At 41.0% G+C, this 26928-nt stretch overlaps 1 protein-coding gene across 3 annotated transcripts in view; it reads right to left on the bottom strand.

Annotated features, from left to right (window-relative positions):
- Window positions 1-26928, bottom strand: part of LOC106585765 (EGF-like repeat and discoidin I-like domain-containing protein 3) — a 213270-nt gene that overhangs the window by 58145 nt on the left and 128197 nt on the right. For all 3 annotated transcript variants that reach the window (XM_014172354.3, XM_014172355.3, XM_014172353.3), the window contains one exon: window positions 5347-5502. In XM_014172354.3, the coding sequence (XP_014027829.1) occupies window positions 5347-5502 (156 nt within the window). The remainder of the gene's footprint in view (window positions 1-5346; window positions 5503-26928) is intronic.

The raw sequence follows: 26928 nt of genomic DNA, 5'->3' as shown, positions 1-26928 counted from the left end.
TATTTCATGAGCTGAAATAAAATATCCCAGAAATTCTCCATACGCACAAAAAGCTTATTTCTCTCAGATTTTGTGCACACATCTGTTTACTTCCTGTTAGTGAGTGTTTATCCTTTGCCAAGATAATCCTCCCCCTGACAGCTGTGGCATATCAAGAAGCTGATTAAACAGCATGATCATGACACAGGTGCACCTTGTTCTGGGGACAATAAAAGGCCACTCGAAAATGTGCAGTTTTGTCATAGAACACAATGCCACAGATGTCTCAAGTTTTGAGGGAGCGTGCAATTGGCATGATGATTGCAGGAATGTCCACCAGAGCTGTTGCCAGATAATTTAATGTTAATTTATCTACCATAAACCACCTCCAGCGTTGTTTTAGAGAATTTAGCAGTACGTCCAACCGGCCTTACAACCGCAGAAGAAGTTTATGATGTCTTTTGGGCAAGCAGTTTGCCGATGTCAACGTTGTGAACAGAGTGCCCCATGGTGGCAGTGGGGTTATGTTATAGGCAGTTATAAGTTACGGACAATGAAAACAATTGCATTTTATTGATGGCAATTTTGAATGCAAAGAAATACTTTGACGAGATCCTGAGCCCTGTTGTGAGGCTAATTTTTAAAAGATATCTGTGACCATGTCAATTAACTGATCTCCTTATATGAACTGTAATTCAGTAAAATCTTTGAAATTGTTGCATGTTGCGTTTATATTTTTGTCAGAATATACAGTTCAAGTCAGAAGTTTACATACACTTAGGTTGGAGTCATTAAAACTTGCTTTTCAACCACTCCACAAATTTATTGTTAACAAACTATTGTATTGGCAAATCGGTTAGGACATCTACTTTGTGCATGACACAAGACATTTTTCCAACAATTGTTTACAGACAGATTATTTCACTTATAATTCACTGTATCACAATCCAGTGGGTCAGAAGTTTACATACACTAAGTTGACTGTGCCTTTAAACAGCTTGGAAAATTCCAGAAAATGATGTCATGGCTTTATAAGCTTCTGATAGGCTAATTGACATAAATTGAGTCAATTGGAGGTGTACCTGTGGATGCACTCAGAACCTCTTTGCTTTTGGAGAAATGTCCTCTGGTCTGATGAAACAAAAATAGAAATGTTTGGCCATAATGACCATCGTTATGTTTGGAGGAAAAAAGGGGAGGCTTGCAAGCCGAAGAACACCATCCCAACTGTGAAGCACAGCATCATGTTGTGGGGGTGCTTTGCTACAGGAGGGACTGGTGCACTTCACAAAATAGATGGCATCACGAGGAAAGAAAATTGTGTGGACATCAGTCAGGAAGTTAAAGCTTGGTCACAAATGGGTCTTCCAAATGGACAATGACCCCAAGCATAATTGTGCTTGGGGTCATTGTAAGTTGTGGCAAAATGGCTTAAGGACAGCAAAGTCATGGTATTGGAGTGGCCATCACAAAGCCCTGACCTCAATCCTATAGACATTTTGTTGGCAGAACTGAAAAAGCGTGTGCGAGCAAGGAGGCCTACAAACCTGACTCAGTTACACCAGCACTGTCAGGAGGAATGGGACAAAATTCACCCAACTATTTGTGGGAAGCTTGTGGAAGGCTACCCGAAATTTAAAGGCAATGTTACCAAATACTAATTGAGTGTATATAAACTTCTGACCCACTGAGAACGTGATGAAATAAATAAAAGCTGAAATAAATCATTCTCTCAAGAATTATTCTGACATTTCACATTCTTAAAATAAAGTGGTGATCCTAACTGACCTAAGACAGGGACTTTGTACTAGGATTAAATGTCTGGGATTGTGAAAAACTGAATTTAAATGTATTTGGCTAAGGTGTATGTAAACTTCCGACTTCAACTGTATACAGTACCTGTCAAAAGTTTGGACACAACTACTCATTCCAGGGCCTTATTTTTACTATTTTCAACATGGTGGAATAATAGCGAAGACATTAAAACATACAGTGTAGCAACACTTTGCCTTGATGACAGCTTTGCACACTCTTGGCATTTTCTCAACCAGCTTCATGAGGTAGTCACCTGGAATGCATTTCAATTAACAGGTGAGCCTTGTTAAAACTTACAGTGAGGGAAAAAAGTATTTGATCTCCTGCTGATTTTGTACGTTTGCCTACTGACAAAGAAATGATCAGTCTATAATTTTAATGGTAGATTTATTTGAACAGTGAGAGACAGAATAACAACAAACAAATCCAGAAAAACACATGTCAAAAATGTTATAAATTGATTTGCATTTTAATGAGGGAATTAAGTATTTGACCCACTCTCAATCAGAAAGATTTCTGGATCCCAGGTATCTTTTATACAGGTAACGAGCTGAGATTTGGAGCACACTCTTAAAGGGAGTACTCCTAATCTCAGCTTGTTACCTGTATAAAAGACACCTGTCCACAGAAGCAATCAAGCAATCAGATTCCAAACTCTCCACCATGGCCAAGACCAAATAGCTCTCCAAGGATGTCAGGGACAAGATTGTAGACCTACACAAGGCTGGAATGGGCTACAAGACCATCGCCAAGCAGCTTGGTGAGAAGGTGGCAACAGTTGGTGCGATTATTCACAAATGGAAGAAACACTAAAGAACTGTCAATCTCCCTCGGCCTGGGGCTCCATGCAAGATCTCACCTCGTAGAGTTGCAATGATCATGAGAACGGTGAGGAATCAACCCAGAACTACACAGGAGGATCTTGTCAATGATCTCAAGGCAGCTGGGACCATAGTCACCAAGAAAACTATTGGTAACACAGTACGCCGTGAAGGACTGAAATCCTGCAGCGCCTGCAAGGTCCCCCTGCTCAAGAAAGCACATATACATGCCCGTCTGAAGTTTGCCAATGAACATCTGAATGATTCACAGGACAACTGGGTGAAAGTGTTGTGGTCAGATGAGACCAAAATGGAGCTCTTTGGCATCAACTCAACTCGCCATGTTTGAAGGAGGAGGAATACTGCCTATGACCCCAAGGACACCATCCCCACCGTCAAACATGGAGGTGGAAACATTATGCTTTGGGGGTGTTTTTCTGCTAAGGGGACAGGACAACTTCACCGCATCAAAGGGACGATGGACGGGCCATGTACCGTCAAATCTTGGGTGAGAACCTCCTTCCCTCAGCCAGGGCATTGAAAATGTGGCCTAGCCAATCTCCAGACCTTAATCCCATAGAAAATCTGTGGAGGGAGCTGAAGGTTCGAGTTGCCAAATGCCAGCCTCGAAACCTTAATGACTTGGAGAAAATCTGCAAAGAGGAGTGGGATAAAATCCCTCCTGAGATGTGTGCAAACCTTGTGGCCATCTACAAGAAACGTCTGACCTCTGTGATTGCCAACAAGGGTTTTGCCACCAAGTACTAAGTCATGTTTTGCAGAGGGGTCAAATACTTATTTCCCTCATTAAAATGCAAATCAAGTTATAACATTTTTGACATGCGTCTTTCTGAATTTTTTGGTTGTTATTCTGTCTCTCACTGTTCAAATAAACCTACCATTAAAATTATAGACTGATCATTTCTTTGTCAGTGGGCAAACGTACAAAATCAGCAGGGGATCAAATACTTTTTTCCCTCACTGTAATTTATGGAATTTCTTTCCTTCTTAATGCATTTGAGCCAATCAGTTGTTTTGTGACAAGGTAGGGGTGGTATACAGAAGATAGCCCTATTTAGTAAAAGAACAAGTCCATATTATGTCAAGAACAGCTCAAATAAGCAAAGAGAAACGTTAGTCCATCATTACGTTAAGACATGAAGGTCAGTCAATCTGGAAAATTTCAAAAACTTTGAAAGTTTCTTCAAGTGCAGTCGCAAAAACCATCAAGCGCTATGGTGAAACTGGCTCTCATGAGGACCGCCATAGGAAAGGAATACCCAGAGTTACCTCTGCTGCAGGGAATAAGTTCTTTAGAATTAACTGCACCTCAGATTGTAGCCAAAATAAATGCTTCACAGAGTAACAGACACACCTCAAAATCAAAAGAAACACGCGCAAAGGAAAACATTTGAGATTTTTGGTTCCAACCGCTGTGTCTTTGTGAGACGCAGAGTAGGTGAACAGATGATCTGCGCATGTGTGGTTCCACCGTGAAGCATGGAGGAGGTGTGATGGTGTGGGGGTGTTATTCTGGTGACACTGTTGGTGATTTATTTAGAATTCAAAGCACACTAATCCAGCATGGCTACCACAGCATTCTGCAGCGATATGCTATGCCATCTGGTTGCACTTAGTGGGACAATCAATTGTTTTTTTAACTGGACAATGAACCCCAAAACACCTTCAGGCTGTGTAAGGGCTATTTGACCAAGGAGAGTGATGGAGTGCTGCATCAGATGACTTGGCCTCCACAATCACACGACCTCAACCCAATTGAGATGGTTTGGGATGTGTTGGACAGCAGAGTGACGGAAAAGCAGCCAACAAGTACTCAGCATATGTGGGAACTCCTTCAAGACTGTTGGACAAGCATTCCTCATGAAGCTGGTTGAGAGAATGCCAAGATTGTGCAAAGCTGTCATCAAGGCAAAGGGTGGCTACTTTGAAGAATCTAAAATCTAAAATATATTTGGATTTGTTTAACAATTTTTAGGTTATTACATGATTCCATATGTGTTATTTCATAGTTTTGTAGAAAATAGTAAAAATAAAGAAAACCCTTGATGAGTAGGTGTGTCCAAACTTTTGACTGGTACTGTACATATATACACTGAGTATACCAAACATTAGGAACACCTTCCTAATATTGAGTTGCACCCCTCATTTGTCCTCAGAACTGCCTCAATTTGTCGGGCATGGACTCTACAAGCTGTCGAAGGCGTTCCACAGGGATGCTGGCCCATGTTGACGCCAATGCTTCTCACAGTAGTGTCAAGTTGGCTGCATGTCCTTGGGTGGTGGACAATTCTTGATACACACGAGAAACTGTTGAGCATGAACAACTGGTGCGCCTGGCACCTACTACCATACCCTGTTCCCTGTTCAAAGGCACTTAAAACTTTTGTATTGCCCATTCACCCTCTGAATGGCACACATACACAATCCATTGGTGGCAGGGGACAAAATGGGGATGGCTGGTTGGAGGACGGGACAGGGGACATGGTGCGCTGTCAAAAATGACAGAGTGTCAGGGAGCCTATTTGGTGGCCGTTTATCCCCAAATAGTATAAAATGCAATCTAAAAGTCATAAAAAGTGGAGGGGGGTAAGTGCTAGGAAGAGGAACCCGGAGTGAGCTGGCTAATTAAAAAGTCATCTCATCATGTCCTCCACTCTGCCCTTGACTTGGTGTGTGGTCTCCAGTTGCTGAGTGTGTGTGTGTGTCTCACCATGTCCTCGTCTGTGCCCTTGACTTTGTTTGTCCTCCAGGTCTTGCCATCATCACTAGAGGCCACTTTGTAAGACTTGACGTACTCTGGGCTGCCGATGCGCTTTGCACCCTGGGTAATTAGGCCCGTGACCCGCATCCTCCTCTGTAGGTTTATCTGTGGGGAAATAAGGGATAAAACAGCAATCAAGAACCTTGTGTGTGTGAGTTTGTTTGTCTGTGTGTGACTGTGCATGTGTGTGTGTGTACATATTCATACATGTATGTGTTGTGTGTGTGAGCGTGTATTTGTATTTATTATGGATCCCCATTAGTTGCTGACAAGTCAGCAGCTACTCTTCCTTGGGGTCCAGCAAAATTAAGGAAGTTTATACAATTTGAAAAACATTACAATACATTCACAGATTTCACAAGATATGTCTGCCCTCAGGCCCCTTCTCTGCCACTACTACATGTCTACAGTACAAAATCCATGTGTACGTGTGTGTATAGTGCATCTGTTATCGTGTGGGCATGCATGTGTCTGTGCCTATGTTTGTGTTGCTTCACAGTCCCTGCTGTTCCATGAGGTGTATTTTTATCAGTTTTTTTAAAATCAAATTTTACTGCTTGCATCAATTACTTGATGTGGAATAGAGTTCCATGTAGTCATGGTTTTATGTAGTACTGTGCGCTACCCATAGCCTGTTCTGGACATGGGGACTGTGAAGAGACCTCTTGTGGCATGTTTCTGGGGTATGAATGGATGTCCGAGCTGTGTGCCAGTAGTTTAGACAGACATCTCGGTGCATTCAACATGTCAATACCTCTCATAAATACAAGTAGTGATTAAGTCAATCTCTCCTCCACTTTCCACCAGGAGAGATTGACATGTATATTATTAATATCAGCTCTCCGTGCACATCCAAGGGCCAGTCGTGCTGCCCTGTACTGAGCCAATTGCAAATTCCCTTAGTCCATTTTTGTGGCACATGACCACACACATGAACAGTAGTCCAGGTACGACAAAACTAGGGCCTGTAGGACCTGCCTTGTTGATAGCGCTGTTAAGAAGGTAGAGCAGCGCATTATTATGGACAGACTTCTCCCCAGCTTAGCTACTGTTGTATCAATATTTTTTGACCATGACAGTTTACAATCCAGGGTTACTCCAAACATTTTAGTCACCTCAACTTGCTCAATTTCCACATTATTTGTTAAGAGATTTAGTTGAGGTTTAGAATTAAGTGAATGATTTGCCCCAAATACAATGCTTTTAGTTTTAGAAATATTTAGGACTAACATATTCCTTTCCACCCACTCTGAAACTAATTACAACTCTTTGTTAAGTGTTGCAGTCATTTCAGTCACTGTAGTAGCTGACATGAGTCATCCGCATACATAGACACACTGGCTTTACTCATAGCCAATGGCATGTCATTAGTAAATATTGAAAAAATAAATGGGCCTAGACAGCTGCCCTGGGGAATTCCTGATTCTACCTGGATTTTGTTGGAGAGGCTTCCATTAAAGAAAACCCTCTGTGTTCTGTTAGACAGGTAACTCTTTATCCACATTATAGCAGGGGGTGTAAAGCCATAACACAAACGTTTTTCCAGCAGCAGACTATGATCGATAATGTCAAAAGCCGCACCGAAGTCTAACAAAACAGCCACCACAATCTTTTTATCATAATATTCTTTCAGCCAATCATCAGTCATTTGTGTAAGTGCTGTGCTTGTTGAATGTCCTTCCCTATAAGCATGTTTGTCATGTCCTGACCCTAGTAAGATGTCATTTTCTATAGTAGAGTAGGTCAGGGCGTGACATTGGGTGTTTTGTGTTTTTCTACATTTTCTGTGTTTGTGTTCTAGGTTTTCTATTTCTATGTTGTTGTTTTTTGGGGTTGATCGCCAATTGGAGGCAGCTGGTCCTCGTTGCCTCTGATTGGAGATCATATTTAAGTAGGGGTTTTTCTTCCTGGGTTTTGCGGGTAGTTGTTTTCTGTTTAGTGTATGTCACCTGACGGAACTGGTATCGGTCATGTTGTTGTTTTGTTAAAGTGTATTCATTAAAAGCAAATATGAGCACTACACACGCTGCGCCTTGGTCCTCTTTAAATGACCTGCGTTACAATGTTGAAAGTTTGTTGTCAATTTGTTTACTGTAAAATAGCATTGTGTCTGGTCAAACACAATTTTTTCCCAGAAATGTATTAAGGATTTGTAACAGGCTGATTGGTAGAATTTGAGCCAGTAAAGAGGGCTTTACTATTCTTAGGTATCGGAATGGTGTTTGCTTCCCTCCAAGCCTGGGGGCACACACTTTCAAGTAAGCTTAAATTGAAAATATGGCAAGTAGAAGTGGCAATATCGTCCGCTATTATCCTCAGTAATTTTCCATCCAAGTTGTCAGACCCCGGTGGCTTGTCATTGTTGACAGACAACAATACTTTGCTCACCTCTTCCACACTCACTTTACAGAATTCAAAATGACAATGCTCGTCTTTCAAAATTTGGTCAGATATACTTGGATGTGTAGTGTCAGTGTTTGTTGCTTGCATGTCATGTGTAAGTTTGCTAATCTTGCCAATGAAAAAATCATTAAAGTACTTGGCAATATCAGTTGGTTTTGTTGTGAATTAGTAATCTGATTCAATGAATAATGTTGAGTTTGCTTTTTTCCCAAAAAATTCATTTAAGTTGCTCCAAAGCTTTTTACTATCATTCTTTGAGTAATTTCTTTGTTTCATAGTGTAGTTTCTTCTTCTTTTTATTCAGTTTAGTCACAGGTTTTTTCAATTTGCAATAAGTTTGCCAATCAGTTGTGCAGCCAGACTTATTTTCCATTCCTTTTGCCTCATCCTTCTCAACCAACTCCCCATCAATCCACAGGGATTTAAACATTTTTTACAGTACTTTTCTTAATAGGTGGATGCTTATCAGTAACTGGAATAAGCAATTTCATAAATGTGTCAAGTGCAGTGTCTGTTTGCGCCTCATTACACACCACTGACCAACAAATATTATTTACATCAACAACATAGGAATCCCTACAAAACTTATTCTATGACCTGTTATACACTATATTAGGCCCAACCTTTGGAACTTTGGTTTTCCTAGATATGTCTACTATATTGTGATCACTACATCCAATGGATCTGGATACTGCTTTCAAGCTAATTTCTGCAGCATTAGTAAAGATGTGATCAATACATGTTGATGATTTAATTCCTGTGCTGTTTGTAACTACCTTGGTAGGTTGACTGATAAGGCACTGGTTACAGTTTGAAGCTTTTTTTTGAGTGGGCAGCTTGATGAAAGCCAGTCAATATTTAAAATCACCCAGAAAATATACCTCTCTGTTGATATTACATACATTATCAAGCATTCCACACATGTTATCCAGATACTGACTGTTAGCACTTGGTGGTCTATAGCAGCTTCCCACCAGAATGGGCTTTAGGTGAGGCAGATGAACCTGTAGCCATATTACTTCAACAGTATCATGTTATTTATGTTAGTGCAGGGTGAGCTGCACATAGTGGACTTCCTCCTAGGGCACATCGGTGTGTGTCAGACATCCTCTGGCCATTACACTCAGATCTTTTATCTGTTCCTGTCAAGGTCATCTATCTTCCTCAGGACTGTGTGTGAATGCAACATTAGTCTATCCTCTCACACCACATCCAGCCAGCCAGCCAGTCAATCCAATCTAGCCTGTCAATATACTGCCAAACTAAAGCACCTCTGAGAGAGACGGGTTGGGGCTTCAGTTAGAATCCTTAAGTTTGACGCACAGCAGTATGACCATTATCAGAGAAAGGAGGAGAGATAGAGAGTCTTTTCTCCAGTCAGAAGCTATTTTATTAATAATTTTAATAGCTCCATATGATGACAAAACTGTAATAGAATACAGCCTATGATGGTAACTAAGGACTGGTGCTATAATAGAGGACAGCCTATGGTGGTAACTAAGGACCGCTGCTGTAATAGATGACAGTCTTTGGTGGTAACTAAGAACTGGTGCTGTGCTGAATGAACACATATGGAAAGAAACAAAGACAGGGGCAAACACACACACACACACACACACACACACACACACACACACACACACACACACACACACACACACACACACACACACACACACACACACTCTCAGATGTGTGTGTCTGAATCTGATTCATTTTCACAATAGTCATAACTGTGTCAAAATAATATTAGAACAGTGTTGAGGTACAGTGCATTCGGTAAGTATTCAGACCCCTTCCCCTTTTCCACATTTTGTTACGTTACAGCCTTATTCTAAAGAGGAACAAATTACACATTTTCCTCATCAATCTACAACATAATACCCCAGAAACACAAAGTGAAAACAGGTTTTTAGAATTTGTTGCACATTTATTAAACATAAAAAACAGAAAGACCTTATTTAAGTATTCAGACGGTTTGCTATGAGACTCAAAATTGAGCTCAGGCGCATCCTGTTTCCATTGATCATGTTTGAGACGTTTCTACAACTTGATTGGAGTCCACCTGTGGTAAATTCAATTGATTGGACAGGATTTGGAATGACACAAACCTGTTGACATAAGGTCCCACAGTTGACAGTGCATGTCAGAGCAAAAACCAAGCCATGAGGTCGAAGGAATTGCCCGTAGAGCATCGAGACAGGATTATGTCGAGGCACAGATCTCGGAAAGGGTACCAAAACATTTCTGCAGCATTGAAGGTCCCCAAGAACACAGTGTTCTTCATCATTCTTAAATGGAATAAGTTTGGATCCACCAAGACTCTTCTTAGAGCTGGCTGCCCAGCCAAACTGAGCAATCGGGGGAAAAGGGCCTTGATCAGGGAGGTGACCAAGAACCTGATGGTCATACTGACAGAGCTCCAGAGTTCCTCTGTGGAGATGGGCGAACCTTGCAGAAGGACAAACATATCTGCAGCACTCTACCAATCACGCTTTTTTGGTAGAATGGCCAGACAAATGACACTCTGTAAATGGCACATGGCAGTCCGCTTGAAGTTTGCCAAAAGTCACAAGATTCTCTGGTCTGATGAAACCAAGATTGAACTCTTTGGCCTGAATGCCAAGCGTCACATCTGGAGGAAACCTGGGACCATCCCTATGGTGAAGCATGGTGGTGGCAGCATCATGCTGTGGGGATGTTTTTCAGCGGCAGGGACTGGGAGACTAGTCAGGATCGAGGGAAAGATGAACGGAGTAATGTACAGAAAGATCCTTGATGAAAACCTGCTACAGAGTGCTCAGGACTTCAGACTGGGGCTAAGGTTTACCTTCCAACAGGACAATGAACCTAAGCACACAGCCAAGACAATGCAGATGTGGCTTCGGGACAAGTCTCTGAATGTTGTTGATTGGTCAAGCCAGAGCCCGGACTTGAAACCGATCGAACATCTCTGGAGAGACCAGAAAATAGCTGTGCAGCGACGGTTTCCATCCAACCTGACAGAGCTTGAGAGGATCTGCCTAGAAGAATGGGAGAAACCTCCCAAATACAGATGTACCAAGCTTGTTGCATCATACCCAAGAAGACGTTAAGCTGTAATCGCTGCCAAAGGTCCTTCTACAAAGTCTGAATACTTAAGTAAATGTGATATCAGTTTTTTAATTGAAATACATTTGCAATCATTTCTAAAAACCAGTTTTTGCTTTGTCATTATGGTGTATTGTATGTAGATTGATGAGGGGAAAAAAACCGATTTCATCCATTTTAGAATAAGGCTGTAAACATAACAAAATGTGGACAGTGTCAAGGGGTCTGAATACTTTCTGAATGCACCGTACATTTGGCAACTGCTACTTCCTCACGACGGCTGCTCCACATGTAACATCCTGGGGTGAGATCTGGGGAAACCCAGATGAACTGTGTCCCACAAGAATGAGAGACATACTGTGAAAACCAAAATGTCCCCTTTTCATGATAATGATGGATAGACAAAATTTTCTTGGAACAACACCACAAGGGCCAAACTTAGCCTCTGAAATTAAGTACGACTATGCACTCTGAGCATGTACTTCTTCACTTGCTGACTACAGTAACTCAAGTCTTCTTGACAAAGTCTTACACAGCATCCTCAATGCAATCAAAGCCACAATGAACACCCACTTATTCTCCACTTATCTCTTGTTTTTTTCATATTCTGGAGAACAACATTATCTTCTCTCTCTCTCATTAGTCTACTGTGACTAAAAGGCCTAGTACTCAGGTAATTGGTGTGATTCTTTGCACGGATAATGACCACTTACAAACACACTTCAGTCACTCCACATAATACTGGTGGTGTCTTAGTTCACGCTGAGTGAGGCTCTGTTGAGAACATCTGCCTGGATACTGCTCAGCAGTGATTGTCAGTTTGGGAAAATTGATTCAGTGTGAGCGGACTGACATAAAAGGCCCATAATTCCCCCGGCCGTATATCAAAATGACACTGCATAACATGAGGATAATTTTCCCCATCATGATCTCAATTCGGCAGTGACAGGGATACGAGAAGAGCTTAGTGTGAACTCCATGGAGAGGGAGGTCTGGAAGAGATGGCCCAGTCGAGAGTCTCTGAGTCGGGAAAGGGTTTGAGGTCAGATGGCCCCTCATCTGCCGCCATCATGGCTGCTCTTCAAAGTTTTGTAATTTGATGGTGCTTATTGGGACAATGGAACCTCACTTATCTGTACATTGCTACACAGCTTCCCCACTAACAGTGTAGTGTTAGTATGTACTCAAAACAAACCGTCTACCCTTCATAAAACACAACCATAAACCCATCTGCAAACAATATATATTTTTAGCAAATCTGTTAGAGCCAGTAGAGTCGGATCACATCTTGCCTCTTGAGTAAGATGTCTCCTGCTTCTTGAGTAAGATGCCTCCCGCTTCTTGAGTAAGATGCCTCCCGCTTCTTGAGTAAGATGCCTCCCGCTTCTTGAGTAAGATGCCTCCCGCTTCTTGAGTAAGATGCCTCCCGCTTCTTGAGTAAGATGCCTCCCGCTTCTTGAGTAAGATGCCTCCCGCTTCTTGAGTAAGATGCCTCCCGCTTCTTGAGTAAGATGCCTTCTGCTTCTTGAGTAAGATGTCTCCTGCCTCTTGAAGTAAGACAGAAGTGAGACCGGGTGTTATCAGAATCTCAGTCCTTCCAGCTCACTGCTGTAGATCACATCATTCCACTCTTAAACTGCAATTTCAAGATATTCTGTCGTCCATAAAATCCTCCACTCTTTTATACAGTAATTGTTTGAAAATGGTCAATTAGTTTTGGCAATGGTCTCCTCGACAAGCATTTATTTTTATTTCCCTGTGTTTTTTTGAAGTGGCAGAGGACCTGCCAAAGTTTTCAAGACCTAAATGGAGGAAGGATTGCGTTTTAAGCCCCTAATGTGGCACATCGGTTGAGTCACATAGATCCATCCCCCTCAGCGCTGACACTGTGTCATTCACACAGGCTGTAATAATGCCCCTACACATTCTTTAGAGTCAGAATGGACCAGTCACATACTGTGTTGTCAAAATTAACAATATGTTTTCATGCCAGGCCGATTAGTTCCACTGACTTAGTAGACGCCTAAAGTCGTGAATGTGAATGCCGTTTCTCTGCAGTGGTTTGAACTTTAAAGCTTACTGTGTGGAGGAAGTCTGCACTGACCAGTAGAAATGACTGATCATGATTATTACTTAATTTAATTCATGTTGTTCACATATGTTCATACTGTGATCTGATAAACCCTGTGAGGTGTTCTGCAGTGCAGTGCCAACAGATGTAGGATCTTAATTTGATCCCTCTTGTTGCTGATGATTTTTTGGCACTGCATGAAAGGCAGATGAGCTTCGTGATTTACATAACTTAATTGAAAATCCACACTAACACACGGTTATATTAATAGTATTGCACTTTTCATGTAACCTACTTCTGGTCAGCTAACAGCCTAACCACTGATAAAAGCAACATTATGGACTAAACTTTAAAATCCTGTTGCTACAGAATTATTTTGCTGTGACAATATAGCTCAAATAAGGTCCTACAGCTGTACATGAAATAATGTACTTCAACATGTGTGAACTGCTAGGAAAAACAACCTTTACAGGGGCAGGCAAGTTTGAGCAAAAACAACTTGAGAAAGAACAATAGTAGTTCAGACTAAAAGTGACAATTACATTTTATTTAACTTGTATTTATTCAGGGGAGCCCAATTGAGACCAGGGTCTCATTCTCAATGGAGAACAAACAACTCACAAACATGATAATCAATAAATCAATACAACAGCAAAAGATAAACTGCAGGATACAGCAGATACAGACACACCACATCTCACCAACAGTAATAACCCGCCACAATGAACCAAAACACTAATAAACCACCACAATCAGCCAAAACACTATACGAACCACCACAATCAACCAAAACACTTATAAACCACCACAATCAGCCAAAACACTTATAAACCACCACAATCAGCCAAAACACTTATAAACCACCACAATCAACCAAAACACTTATAAACCACCACAATCAGCCAAAACACTTATAAACCACCACAATCAGCCAAAACACTTATAAACCACCACAATCAACCAAAACACGTATAAACCACCACAATCAGCCAAAACACTAATAAACCACCACAATCAACCAAAACACTAATAAACCACCACAATCAGCCAAAACACTTATAAACCACCACAATCAGCCAAAACACTTATTAACCACCACAATCAGCCAAAACACTAATAAACCACCACAATCAGCCAAAACACTTATAAACCACCACAATCAGCCAAAACACTTATTAACCACCACAATCAACCAACCACTTGCAAAACCCTTGTATACAGAAATAAAGTTCAACATACAACTCCCTTGATATCCCCTGGGTGTCAAAGGAGAAAAGTTAAAGGACAATGACAACACATTTTTTAATCTTCAACATAGAAATACTACCAAAAATCACCCATGATTCACCAAACAATATTTTTATAGAGGAAGCAAAGTACTTTTAGCATTTGTTTTCGTTTGTCTCCTCCATCTCCACTAACCGAAGTTATATACATAACGTTTTTTCTATTAATAATGTAAAATGAACATCTGTACAGAAAGAGTCATGTGAAGGCCAATTTACAGAGGAGGGACTTCTAGATGCAATTAAAGACATTAAGTCTGGGAAAACTCCAGGGCTGGATGGCATATCGGTGGAGGTATACCAAACCTTTTTTGATATACTCAGAGGACCGTTATTTGCATGTTTTAACCACTCCTATAAAAATAGTAGATTATCAGATACTCAACAAGAAGGTCTGATTCCATTATTACTGAAATAGGATCCAAGTGGTAAATATAAAGATCCAGTCCATAAAAAAAATTGGAGGCCCTTTACATTTCAGTGTCGTGAGGCAAAAATGATTGCAAAATGGAATGGAATTAAAAAGGTATTGTTGGATATTATTAATCCTAATCAGACAGGTTATTTTTACATGTCTGAGACATTGGGGATAATATAGAACAAGTACTGGAAACAATAGAACACTATACAAAATCTGGGAAACCAGGCCTGGTATTCATAGCTGACTTTGAAAAGGCTTTTGATAAAGTACGACTGGAATTTATATATAAATGCCTGGAATATTTCAATTTGGAGAATCTATTATACAATGGGTTAAAGTTATGTATAGTAACCCTAGGTGTAAAATAGTAAATAATGTATACTTCTCAGAAAGTATTAAACAGTCAAGAGGAGTAAAACTAGGTTGTCCACTATCGGCTTAACTATTTATTATAGCCATCGAAATGTTCACTATTAAAATCAGATCCAAAAATAATATCAAGGTGTTAGAAATCCAGGGCTTAAAAACAAAGGTATTGTACGCTGATGATTCATGTTTTCTTTTAAATCCACAATTTGGATCCCTCCACAGCCTCATAGAGGATTGAGATACTTTTTCTAACCTCTCTGGATTACAACCAAATTATGATAAATGTACAAATATATTATGTATTGGATCACTAAAAAAATACAACTTTTAGATTACCGTGTACATTACCAATAAAATGGTCTGACGTTTATGTGGATCTACTCGGTATACATATCCCGAAAGAAAGAATGGATCACACTACAATACATTTTATAGAAAGTTACCAAAAATAGAAAATATCTTGCTACCATGGAAAGGAACATACCTGTATATTTGTGGAAATATCACCCTGATTAACTATTTAGTCATATCCCAGTTTAACTATTTTCTTAAGGTCTTGCTTATACCTAGCGACCTATTTTTTTTAAATTATATGAGCAAAAAATATAAATAATATAAAAAATATTCAAGCCAGATCAAATTAGACGGGCCGATTTATATAATTAATATGAATTCGGAGGGCAGAAATTATTAAATATTAAAGCATTAGACCTCTCACTAAAGGCGTCAGTCATAGAAAAGTTATACTTAAATCTGAACTGGTTCTCTAGCAGATTAGTAAGAATGTCTCACCCTATGTTCAAGAATGGGCTTTTGTTTCTTTAATCAGATTACAACCTTTCACTTTTGGTTATTTGAAAAAGAAATAATCTCCAAAATATTGCTATTTTTAAAACAAGTCATAGAAAGTTGGTTTCAAGTTACAAAATTATTGCAACCAAAATAATGTTATATATATGGAGGATACAACCATCCCAGCTCTGCAGATTTTGCTGTAAAGAGACAGAATTATTAGATCATTTGTTTTGGTACTGTCCATATGAAGCTTGTTTTTCATTGCAGGTCTAGGAATGGCTGAACAATTGCAACATTTACCTGGTGCGAACTCTACAGATAGCACTGCTGGGTGATTTGAAAGAGTTTCATTTAAGGACCAAATATTGACAGCTGTGCCATATAGATCGCAAAATAGTTGAGAAGAGATTTTCAATGTACCGATTCCAAGGCACATGGTTTATGAACTGATACCCAAAACGACGCCGGAATCAAAACTTTGATTTTTTTAATTAATATTATTATACAACATTCTTGGAACCAATAGAATGTTATATATATGGAGGATACAACCATTCCAGCTCTACAGATTTTGCTACGAAGAGACAGAATCATTAGATCATTGTTTTAGTACTGTTCATATGTAGCTTGTTTTTGGTCGCAGGTCCAGGAATGGATGAAGAATTGCAACATTAACTTGGCGCTTACTCTGCAGATAGCACTACAGGGTGATTTGAAAAATCATAGTCAATCAATCAATAATATAATAATACCTTTAGCAAAAAATGTTATCTTTAATTTACAATCTGAAGAAACTATGAGAATAGAAAAGTGCAAATCAATCCCAGAACAACAGCAAAGGACCTTGTGAAGATGCTGGAGGAAACAGGTACAAATAATGTCTATATCCACAGCAAAACGAGTCCTATATCGTCATAACCTGAAAGGCCGCTCAGCAAGGAAGAAGCCACTGCTCCAAAACCGCCACAAAAAAGCCAGACTACGGTTTGCAACTGCACATGGGGACAAAGATCATACTTTTTGGAGAAATGTCCTCTGGTGTGATGAAACAAAAATAGAACTGTTTGGCCATAATGACCATCGTTATGTTTGGAGGAAAAAGGGGGATGCTTGCAAGCCGAAGAACACCATCCCAACCGTGAAGCACGGGGGTTGCAGCATCATGTTGTGGGGGTACTTTGCTGCAGGAGGGACTGGTGCACTTCACAAAATAGATGGCAACATGAGGGAGGAAAATTATGTGAATATATGGAGCAACATCTCAAGACATCGGTCAGGAAGTTAAAGCTTGGTCGCAAATGGGTCTTCCAAATGGACAATGATCCCATGCATACTTCTAAAGTTGTGGCAAAATGGCTTAAGGACAACAAAGTCAAGGTATCGGAGTGGCCATCACAAAGCCCTGACCTCAATCCTACAGAACATTTTGGGCAGAATTGAAAAAGCGTGTGCGAGCAAGAAGGCCTACAAACCTGACTCAGTTACACCAGCTCTGTCAGGAGCAATGGGCCAAAACTCACCCAACTTATTGTGGGAAGCTTGTGGAAGGCTACCCGAAACATTTGACTCATGTTAGACAATTTAAAGGCAATGCTACCAAATACTAATTGAGTGTATGTAAACTTCTGACCCACTGGGAATGTGATGAAAGAAATAAAAGCTGAAATAAATAATTCTCTCTACTATTATTCTGACATTTCACATTCTTAAAATAAAAGTGGTGATCCTAACTGACCTAAGACAGGGAATTTTTACTAGGATTAAATGTCAGGAATTGTGAAAAACTGAGTTTAAATGTATTTGTGTCACGTCCTGACCAGTATAAGGGTTATTTGTTATTGTAGTTTGGTCAGGACGTGGCAGAGGGTATTTTGTTTATGTGGTTCGGGGTGGTGATTTATGTAGTAGGGTGTTTGATTTATTATTTCCGGGTTTTGGTCTATGTTCTATGTTTTGTATTTCTATGTTCTTTCTGGTTTGTGGTATTTCTATGTGTAGGTTAATGGGGGGTTGGACTCTCAATTGGAGGCAGGTGCTTTCTCGTTGCCTCTGATTGAGAGTCCTATATATGGGTAATTGTTTGGTGTAGTGTTGTGGGAGATTGTTTCTTGTTTGGCCTGTGTGAGCGTGACAAGACTGTTTTGCTGTTAGTGCGTTCTTCGTTTTTTTTGTTATTTTGGTGTTCTCTTTATTTTAAATAAATAACAAGATGAGCATCCACATTCCTGCTGTGTTTTGGTCCTCTATTCCCGACGACAGGCGTTACAATTTGGCTAAGGAGCATGTAAACTTCCGACTTCAACTGTAAATGGGAGGGGTTGAGGGTAGCGGAAGGATAGGGGTAAAACAAACAAAAAATATCTATTGTAAAATAGATTGTGTCTGTAAAATGTATATAGTATGTAGAAGCCTAAGTGTTGTTGTTCATTAGTTTACTCCAATTAGGGGAGGGGTGGAAGGGTTAGTGGAAAATAATTAACAAAAATATTTTAAAAAGATGTGTATACCTATACAGTACCTGTCAAAAGTTTGGACACCTACTCAGGGTATTTCTATATATTTTACTATTTTCTACATTGTAGAATAATAGCAAAGACGTCAAAAGAGAGCCCTATTTGGTAAAAGACCAAGTCCATATTACGGCAAGAACGGCTCAGATAGGCAAAGATAAACGACAGTGCATCATTACTTTAAGACAAAACTTTCGAAATGTCAAGAACTTTGACAGTTTCTTCAAGAGCCGTCGCAAAAACCAAGCGCTATGATGAAACTGGCTCTCATGAGGACCGCCACAGGAAAGGAAGACCCAGAGTTACCTCTGCTGCAGTGGATAAATTCATTAGAGTTACCTGCCTCAGAAATTATGATGTTGTGTTGCTACCATGTTGTCATGTTGTGTTGCTGCCTTGCTATGTTGTTGTCTTAGGTCGCTCTTTATGTTGTGTTGTGTTGTCTCTCATGTCGTGATATGTATTTTGTACTATATATATATGTGTACTTTTTTAAAAATCCCATCCTCTGTCCCCGCAGGATGCCTTTTGCCTTTTGGTAGGCCGTCATTGTAAATAAGAATTTGTTCTTAACTGACTTCCCTAGCTAAATAAAGGTTAAATAAAATGAAAAAATAAAAAATCGCAGCCCAAATAAATGCTTCACAGAATTCAAGTAACAGACATATCTCAACATCAACTTTTTAGAGGAGACTGTGTGAATCAGGCCTTCATGATCGAATTGCTGCAAAGAAACCACTATTAAAGGACACTAATCTGATTAGTCCAAATTTGAGATCTTTGGTTCCAACCACCGTGTCTTTGTGAGACACGTAAGTGAACGGATGATCTCCGCATGTGTGGTTCCCACCATGAAGCATGGAGGACAATGACCCAAAACACACCTCCAGGCTGTGTAAGGGCAATTTGACCAAGGAGAGTGATGGAGTGCGGCATGAGATGACCTAGCCTCCACAATCTCCACAACCCAATTGAGATGGTTTGGGATGAGTTGGACCACAGAGTGAAGGAAAAGCAGTCAACAAGCGCTCAGCATATGTGGGAACTCCTTCAAGACTGTTGGAAAAGTATTCCTCATGAAGCTGGTTGAGAGAATGCCAAGAGTGTGCAAAGCTGTCATCAAGGCAAGGCTACTTTGAAGAATGAAGAAGCTCAAATATAAAAATATATTTTGATTTGTTTAACACTTTTTTGGTTACTACATGATTCTATGTGTGCTATTTCATTGTTGTGATGTCTTCACTATTATTCTACAATGTAGAAAATAGTAAAAACAAAGAAGAACCCTGGAATGTGTAGCTGTGTTCAAACTTACGACTGGTACTGTATTATTTACAAACAAATATTTGGGTGATTGGAATTGATATAGACAATTAAATTGATGGAAGCTACAATCGATCTGCAACATCAAAAAATGAAAAACACAACGGGCCCAAAACACATCAGCTGGAAAGATATTCAGAGTTGATTATGCTCTCAAATCAAGATTGGGGCTTGTAATTGTTGAGGGAATTGCCAGCATTGTGGCCATCAGATTGGCCTGTGTCCTTGACACAACCAAAGAACCCCTGTGTGATGAAAAAAAGATCTTCATCTTGCATGCTTTATTCCCCTTCTCCTGAGCCTATATGTGACTTGTTTCAGGAAACTAGGCATATGTCGCGGGTCAATACTTCACAGGAGAGCCATTTGAACGTAAACTTAGAAATGCCTTCTGGAACATGTGAACTTACCTGTCCCTTAATAACAAACTTGTATGCCATCTGTAAATATGAATATAAATGTTAAATTATGAGCCTAGTTGGTTTAACACACAAAAAGACAGCAACCTTCCTGCTAGCCACGATTGGCTGAGATAATGAGTGGGCTGGACATGCCGAGAGATGAGTTCGGATTGGTCTGCCATATAGCACGTTTCTGTCTATTTGAGCTGGTCAGTATGTGTAGGTAATCCTGTCTAACGCGGCTTTAAAAAAAAAAATATTGCGTAGTAGAACTGCACAAGTGTTGCTCTGGAAGACCGAATTTTGAAATAAGTGGAATTAGATTATGATAGCTAAGGAGATGGACAAAACACCTGTCTCCGGATTACATCTTCAAAATAAGGGCAACCATGGCATCCGTGACCGGGAGAAGGATCCATCCATGATGTATACAGGTAAGATAGCCTAGCTAGCTACATTTTCGGATATTACACGTTTCTAATTTTGACAGAAAGTCATTTTCATTCCAAGTTAAAGTGTACCGTTATCTATCAAGCTATCATTAGCTGGCTGGCTCACTAGCTAATATTACGTGTATGATCTTATTATTCATATCTCAAAGCCATTTGCTTTGCTAGTTATAGCCTAATCTTAGCTAGCTAACATTGAACCTGGCTGGTTAGCTACCTGTAGATTCATGCAGGTTAGTAACGTCATGAGTTGGGATTATGGTTCATTGTTTAGCTAGCTAGCTCGCAACACCAAAAGACTCCACTATGCAAGTATGCATTTCAATAGAATGTCACTGCGACAACTGTTGATAGATGTAGCTGGTAAATTCACTCTGGCTATCTACTCCGATTTCAAGCACTCTCATCTGAGTGTGCCAGAGCGCAGAATAACTGACAAATTTACGAATGCTCAACACCCATTGAATATGGCCGGTGTCAGTAAACGTTGGCAAAAAAGTGTCAATTGTTGCCAGCAGCACAGTTGCAGTCACCAATGCTCTGGATAGAATAAAAACACACAAAACAGCTCTGCTAGGGCGAGTAAAATGGTCAGTGAGGTGTTCTCTCATTTGTGTCTGGAAGTAGCTAGCAAGCTAGCCAATGTTTGGCAGTTAGCTTGGGTGCTTGACTGCTGTTGAGGACAGAACGCTCAGATCAACCCTTAAAGAGATGGGTGGGGCTAAAGTTTAAGAGAGTGTGAACGATGCTGGATGGGTGAACGTTCTCTAAGTGCGTTGTTGAGGCATCTGTTGATACTGATAGGATCGAAAGAAAGGAAGCACTGCTCTCGGATCAGCTTTCTCCCTTTCCAATCTCAATTTAACATTAGATTTATTCCACAATACCGTTGACAGATCAGCTCCTAGAGAGATAATATCACCTTTGGCTACAAATATTGAGGTCGGTTTATTCTAATGCTTAAACTATTGTAATGCACTAAATCAAGATTTTGTGCATCATTGTGCACGTTACACATCATGAAATATATAGAGTCAAAAATGACAGAGAGTGACGTACAAATAGCTAAATAAAACTCAATTCAATTAATATGAACTTGATTTCAATATCATTGAAATGTATAGATCTATGAAGCCTATACTGTATGTACCTTTTTATACACTCATCTCGGATTTAATTTGAAACATTTATCACAGGAGGCTGGTGGCACCTTAATTGGGGAGGACGGGATCGTGGTAATAGCTGGGGCGGAATAGGTGGAATGGTATCAAACACATGTTTTCAATTTGTTTGATGCCATTACATTTGCACCGTTCCAGACATTATTATGAGCCGCCCTCCCCTAAGCAGCCTCCACTGATCTTTATATCCTTTGCTTGTTATGCAAAGAAATGGGCAACTTTGTATTTGTAGTCACTTGTAACATTAGTTCTAAAGATATCGGCAGTCACAGAAAAACAGATAAACATCTTGATTTTGTGCTTAGCGGAGATCTTCTGTGTATAAAGTGACACGGAAGGGCAAAAAAATATCTACCGACGTACTTAGCTGTTCTACGAGTGGTCTGCGGCAGTCGTTAAATAACAAGTGTTTTCAAAAGCAACTGATGGTTGGGAAACAGAGATTTAATAATGCTCCTCCAAAGGTTCTAACGATTAACGTAGCCTTAAAATGCTTTTGGGCAACCGAGTGCAGGACTTTTCCAGCTCAGATATTAGGACGAGAACCACCAGAAAGGGACATTTCCTAGCTCCCACAATATACGGCACGTGTAAAAGCATAATACAACTCCCGTCCAAAAATGCCCATAATGCAACATGAATAATGCTTTAATGTCTCTACAAAACTTTGCCTCTTACTAAGGGCGTCCGTAAACCGACATATCAGTAAATGTCTAGAAATGCCAAACCATGACACAAATACCAAGCCATGGCTGTTCTAAAGTACTAAAGCAAGTGGTGGTGATTAGCTTTTTCCCTTTTAATTAACTCTTCAATGACTGTATGCAGAGCTTTGCATTTCCAAAACATTGGAGTTTTAAGGGTGGAGTGGAGTAGAGCAGTAGAAGCTGCATTCCCTCAATGAAAAGTAACACTTTCTCTTCTCATCTATAGCCTAACCTTGTTAACATTCACAAGTGATTTTATTTGTTTTAGACATTCATATCACATTGTCGCATTTCAATTCATCCAAGAACCACCAGAGAGGTATGTCGTCAACGTCACGCCAACACCATATTTCCCTGGAGTGAGGCGAAGCAATGTCATGTGTGTGTGAGCCCTAATGAGGACAATCCAGGCTCCCTTACAAAGAGAGACACGTGAAGAAACACAGACAGGCTCACAAACACAGGCACACAGTTATAAAAGGTTATATATACAGTTATATATACAGTATATTTGGAAATACAACCACACAAAGTGTGTAAATACACAATGTCATTATTATTAAAAGTATGACACTGTCTGTTTGATTTATTTGCTATTCAATAATACAGAGCAGAGAGGAAGAGGTGAAGCGAGAGGTTTTACTCCGCCCAAAATCTGTCCGCGTGACATAAGCCCTTTTTTGTATGGATGTCTATGAGAGTGTCAAATTAAGTAAGGCTTATTTGATCAAATAGAAGTTTCATAATGTTTAGGCTGTTACAAATGTACTGATATAAGTGGATACACGTGGAATTCTGGCAACTTTGACAAAAACGACTTAGTTGTTGTGCATGTTGTTCACACACATATCTGCCTTCTCATTTGCTCGAATGGTCCCACCTGATCTCGTCTGCCTTCAATCAGTACGGACATATATTTCCACTGTTAGAGCGGTCAGTTGGCTATCTTGTCAATACAATAAATCGTCAGACAAACACACAGAACTGAAGTGTTAAACCTGACACCATGACAGGGCTGGCCCTGACACTAGGAAAACACAAAACACCCACCCACACACACACACCCACACACACACTTTCAGAACATACCGCCCCCGAGCCTAAAACCCCATAGCGCTGAGAGAAGTCTACACCACTCTACTCATGTCCCAATTACCCAGAGCCACTCTCCTGAAGCCAGAGCGCCACAGAATCCCCAACATTATCCCACGTGGCGTCATTAAAGCCAAACAAACCACCTCAGTGGTTTGTTTGGCTTTAATGACGCCACGTCATCTCAGATTTGTCTTATATGCTCCATGCGCTTGGCTGCTTTTCTCTCGCTCCCTCTGTTTCTCTCTCTGTCTCGCTCACCTTTCCCTTCCACCCGTGTCTCTCTGTCTTCTTTGCTTCTCTCTGTTTCTGTCTGTCTTGCTCACCTTTCCCTTCCACCCATGTGTCTCTCTGACTTCTTTGCTTCTCTCTGTTTCTCTGTCTGTCTCACTCACCTTTCCCTTCCACTCTGTCTTCAAATCAAATTGTATTAGTCACATGCGCGGAATACAACCTTGCAGTGAAATGCACCTAACCAACAATGCAGTTTAAAACAAATACAGATAAGAGTAAGAAATAAAAGAAACCAGTAATTAAAGAGCTGCAGTAAAATAACAATAGTGAGACTATATACAGGGGGGTACAGGTATAGAGTCAATGTGCGGGGGCACCGGTTAGTTGAGGTAATATGTACATTTAGGTTGAGTTATTAAAGTAGAGTAGCAACAGAGAGTAGCAGCGGTGTGAAAGAGGGGGGGGGGGCAATGCAATAAGTCTGGGTAGCCATTTGATTAGATGTTCAGGAGTCTTATGGCTTTGGGGTAGAAGCTGTTTAGAAGCCTCTTGGACCTAGACTTGGCGCTCCAGTGCCGCTTGTCGCGCGGTAGCAGAGAGAACAGGAGAGAACAGTCTATGACTAAGGTGGCTGGAGTCTTTGACAATTTTTAGGGCCTTCCTCTGACACCGCCTGGTATAGAGGTCCTGGATGGCAGGAAGCTTGGCCCCAGTGATGAACTGGACCATTCGCACTACTCTCTGTAGTACCTTGCGGTTGGAGGCCGAGCAGTTGACATACCAGGCAGTGATGCAACCAGTCAGGATGCTCTCGATGGTGCAGTTGTAGAACCTTTTGAGGATCTGAGGACCCATGCAAAGTATTTTCAGTCTCCTGAGGGGGAATATGTTTTGTTGTTCCCTCTTCATGACTGTCTTGGTGTGCTTGGACCATCTTAGTTTGTTGATGATATGGACACCAAGGAACTTGAAGATCTCAACCTACTCCACTGCAGCCCCGTCGATGAGAATGTGGGCATGCTCGGTTCTCTTTTCCTGTAGTCCACAATCATCTCCTTTGTCTTGATCATGTTGAGGGAGAGGTTGTTGTCCTAGCACCACGTGGCCAGGTCTCTGACCTCCTCCCTATAGGCTGTCTCGTTGTGTCATCGTCAAACTTAATGATGGTGTTGGAGTCGTGCTTCGCCGTGCAGTCATGAGTGAACAGGGAGTACAGGAGGGGACTGAGCACGCACTCCTGAGGGGCCCCTGTGTTGAGGATCAGTGCAGTGTTGTTACCTACCCTTACCACCTGGGGGCAGCCGTCAGGAAGTCCAGGATCTAGTTGCAGAGGGAGGTGTTTAGTCCCAGGGTCTTTAGCTTATTGACAAGTTTTGAGGGCAATATGGTGTTGAACGCTGAGCTGTAGTCAATGAATAGCATTCTCACATAGGCCTTCCTTTTGTCCAGGTGGGAAAGGGCAGTGTGGAGTGCAATAGAGATTGCATCATCTATGGATCTGTTGGGGCGGTATGCAAATTGGAGTGGGTCTAGGGTTTCTGCGATAATAGTGTTGATGTGAGCCATGACCAGCCTTTCCAAGTACTTCATGGCTACAGAAGTGAGTGCTACGGGTCTGTAGTCATTCAGACAGGTTACCTTAGTGTTCTTGGGCACAAGCACTACGGTGGTCTGCTTAAAACATGTTGGTATTACAGACTCGGACAGGGAGAGGTTGAAAATGTCAGTGAAGACACTTGCCAGTTGGTCAGCGCATGCTCGCAGCACACGTCCTGGTAATACGTCTGGCCCTGCGGTCTTGTGAATGTTGAACTGTTTAAAGGTCTTACTCACATCAGCTGCAGAGAGCGTGATCACACAGTCTTCCGGAACAGCTGGTGCTCTCATGCATGTTTCAGTGTTATTTGGCTCGGCTGTGCTTCCCTTTGTAGTCTGTAATGGTTTGCAAGCACTGCCACATCCGACGAGCGTCAGAGCCGGTGTAGTACGATTCGATCTTAGTTCTGTATTGATGCTTGCCTGTTTGATGGTTCGTCGGAGGGCATAGCGGGATTTCTTATAAGCTTCCAGGTTAGAGTCCAGCTCCTTGAAAGCGGCAGCTCTAGCCTTTAGCTCAATGCGGATGTTGCCTGTAATCCATGGCTTCTGGTTGGGGTATGTACATACAGTCACAGTGCTAGCAAAACAGTCCTGTAGCTTATCATTTTCTTCGTCTGAATACTTTACTATTGATCTAGTCGCTGGTGCTTCCTGCTTGAATTTTTCCTTGTAAGCAGGAATCAGGAGGATATAATTATGGTCAGATTTGCCAAATGCAGGGTGAGGGAGAGCTTTGTATGCGTCTCTGTGTGTGGAGTAAAGGTGGTCCCTCTGGTTGCACATTTAACATGCTGATAGAAATTTGGTAAAACAGATTTAAGTTTCCATGTATTAAAGTCCCCGGCTACTAGGAGCGCCGCCTCTGGTTTAGCGTTTTCTTGTTTGCTTATGGCGGAATAGAGCTCATTCATTGGTGTCTTAGTGCCAGCCTCAGTCTGTGGTGGTATGTAAACAGCTACAAAAAATACAGATGAAAACTCTCTAGGTAGATAGTGTGGTCTACAGCTTATCATGAGATACTCTACCTCAGGTGAGCAATAGCTCAAGACTTCCTTAGATATCGTGCACCAGATGTTATTTACAAAAATACATAGTCCGCCACCACTTGTCTTACTAGACGCCGCTGTTCTATCCTGCCGGTACAGTGTTAAACCAGCCAGCTGTATGTTGATAGTGTCGTCGTTCAGCCATGACTCCGTGAAGCATAAAATATTACCGTTTTGAATGTCCCGTTGGTAGTTTAATCTTCCGCGTAGGTCATCAATTTTATTCTCCAATAATTGCACGTTTTCTAGCAGAATGGAAGGAAGTGGGGGTTTATTCGATTGCCTACGAATTCTCAGAAAGAAGCCCGCCCTCTGGCCTGTTTTTCTCCGCCTCCTCTTCACGCAAATCACGGGGATCTGAGCCTGTTCCCGAGAAAGCAGTATATCGTTCGTGTTGGGCTCGTCAGACTTGTTAAAGGAAAAAAAGGATTCTGCCATTCCATGGTGAGTAATCGCAGTCCTGATGTCCAGAAGTTATTTTCGGTCATAAGAGATGGTAGTGGCAACATTATGTACGAAATAAGTAAAAAAATACGTTACAAACAACGCAAATA

This window comes from Salmo salar, chromosome 24 (genome assembly GCF_965601325.2).
Source record: "Salmo salar chromosome 24, fSalSal1, whole genome shotgun sequence".
In the NCBI taxonomy this organism is placed as follows: domain Eukaryota; kingdom Metazoa; phylum Chordata; class Actinopteri; order Salmoniformes; family Salmonidae; genus Salmo; species Salmo salar.
This window is presented reverse-complemented; position numbering and strand designations above follow the sequence as displayed.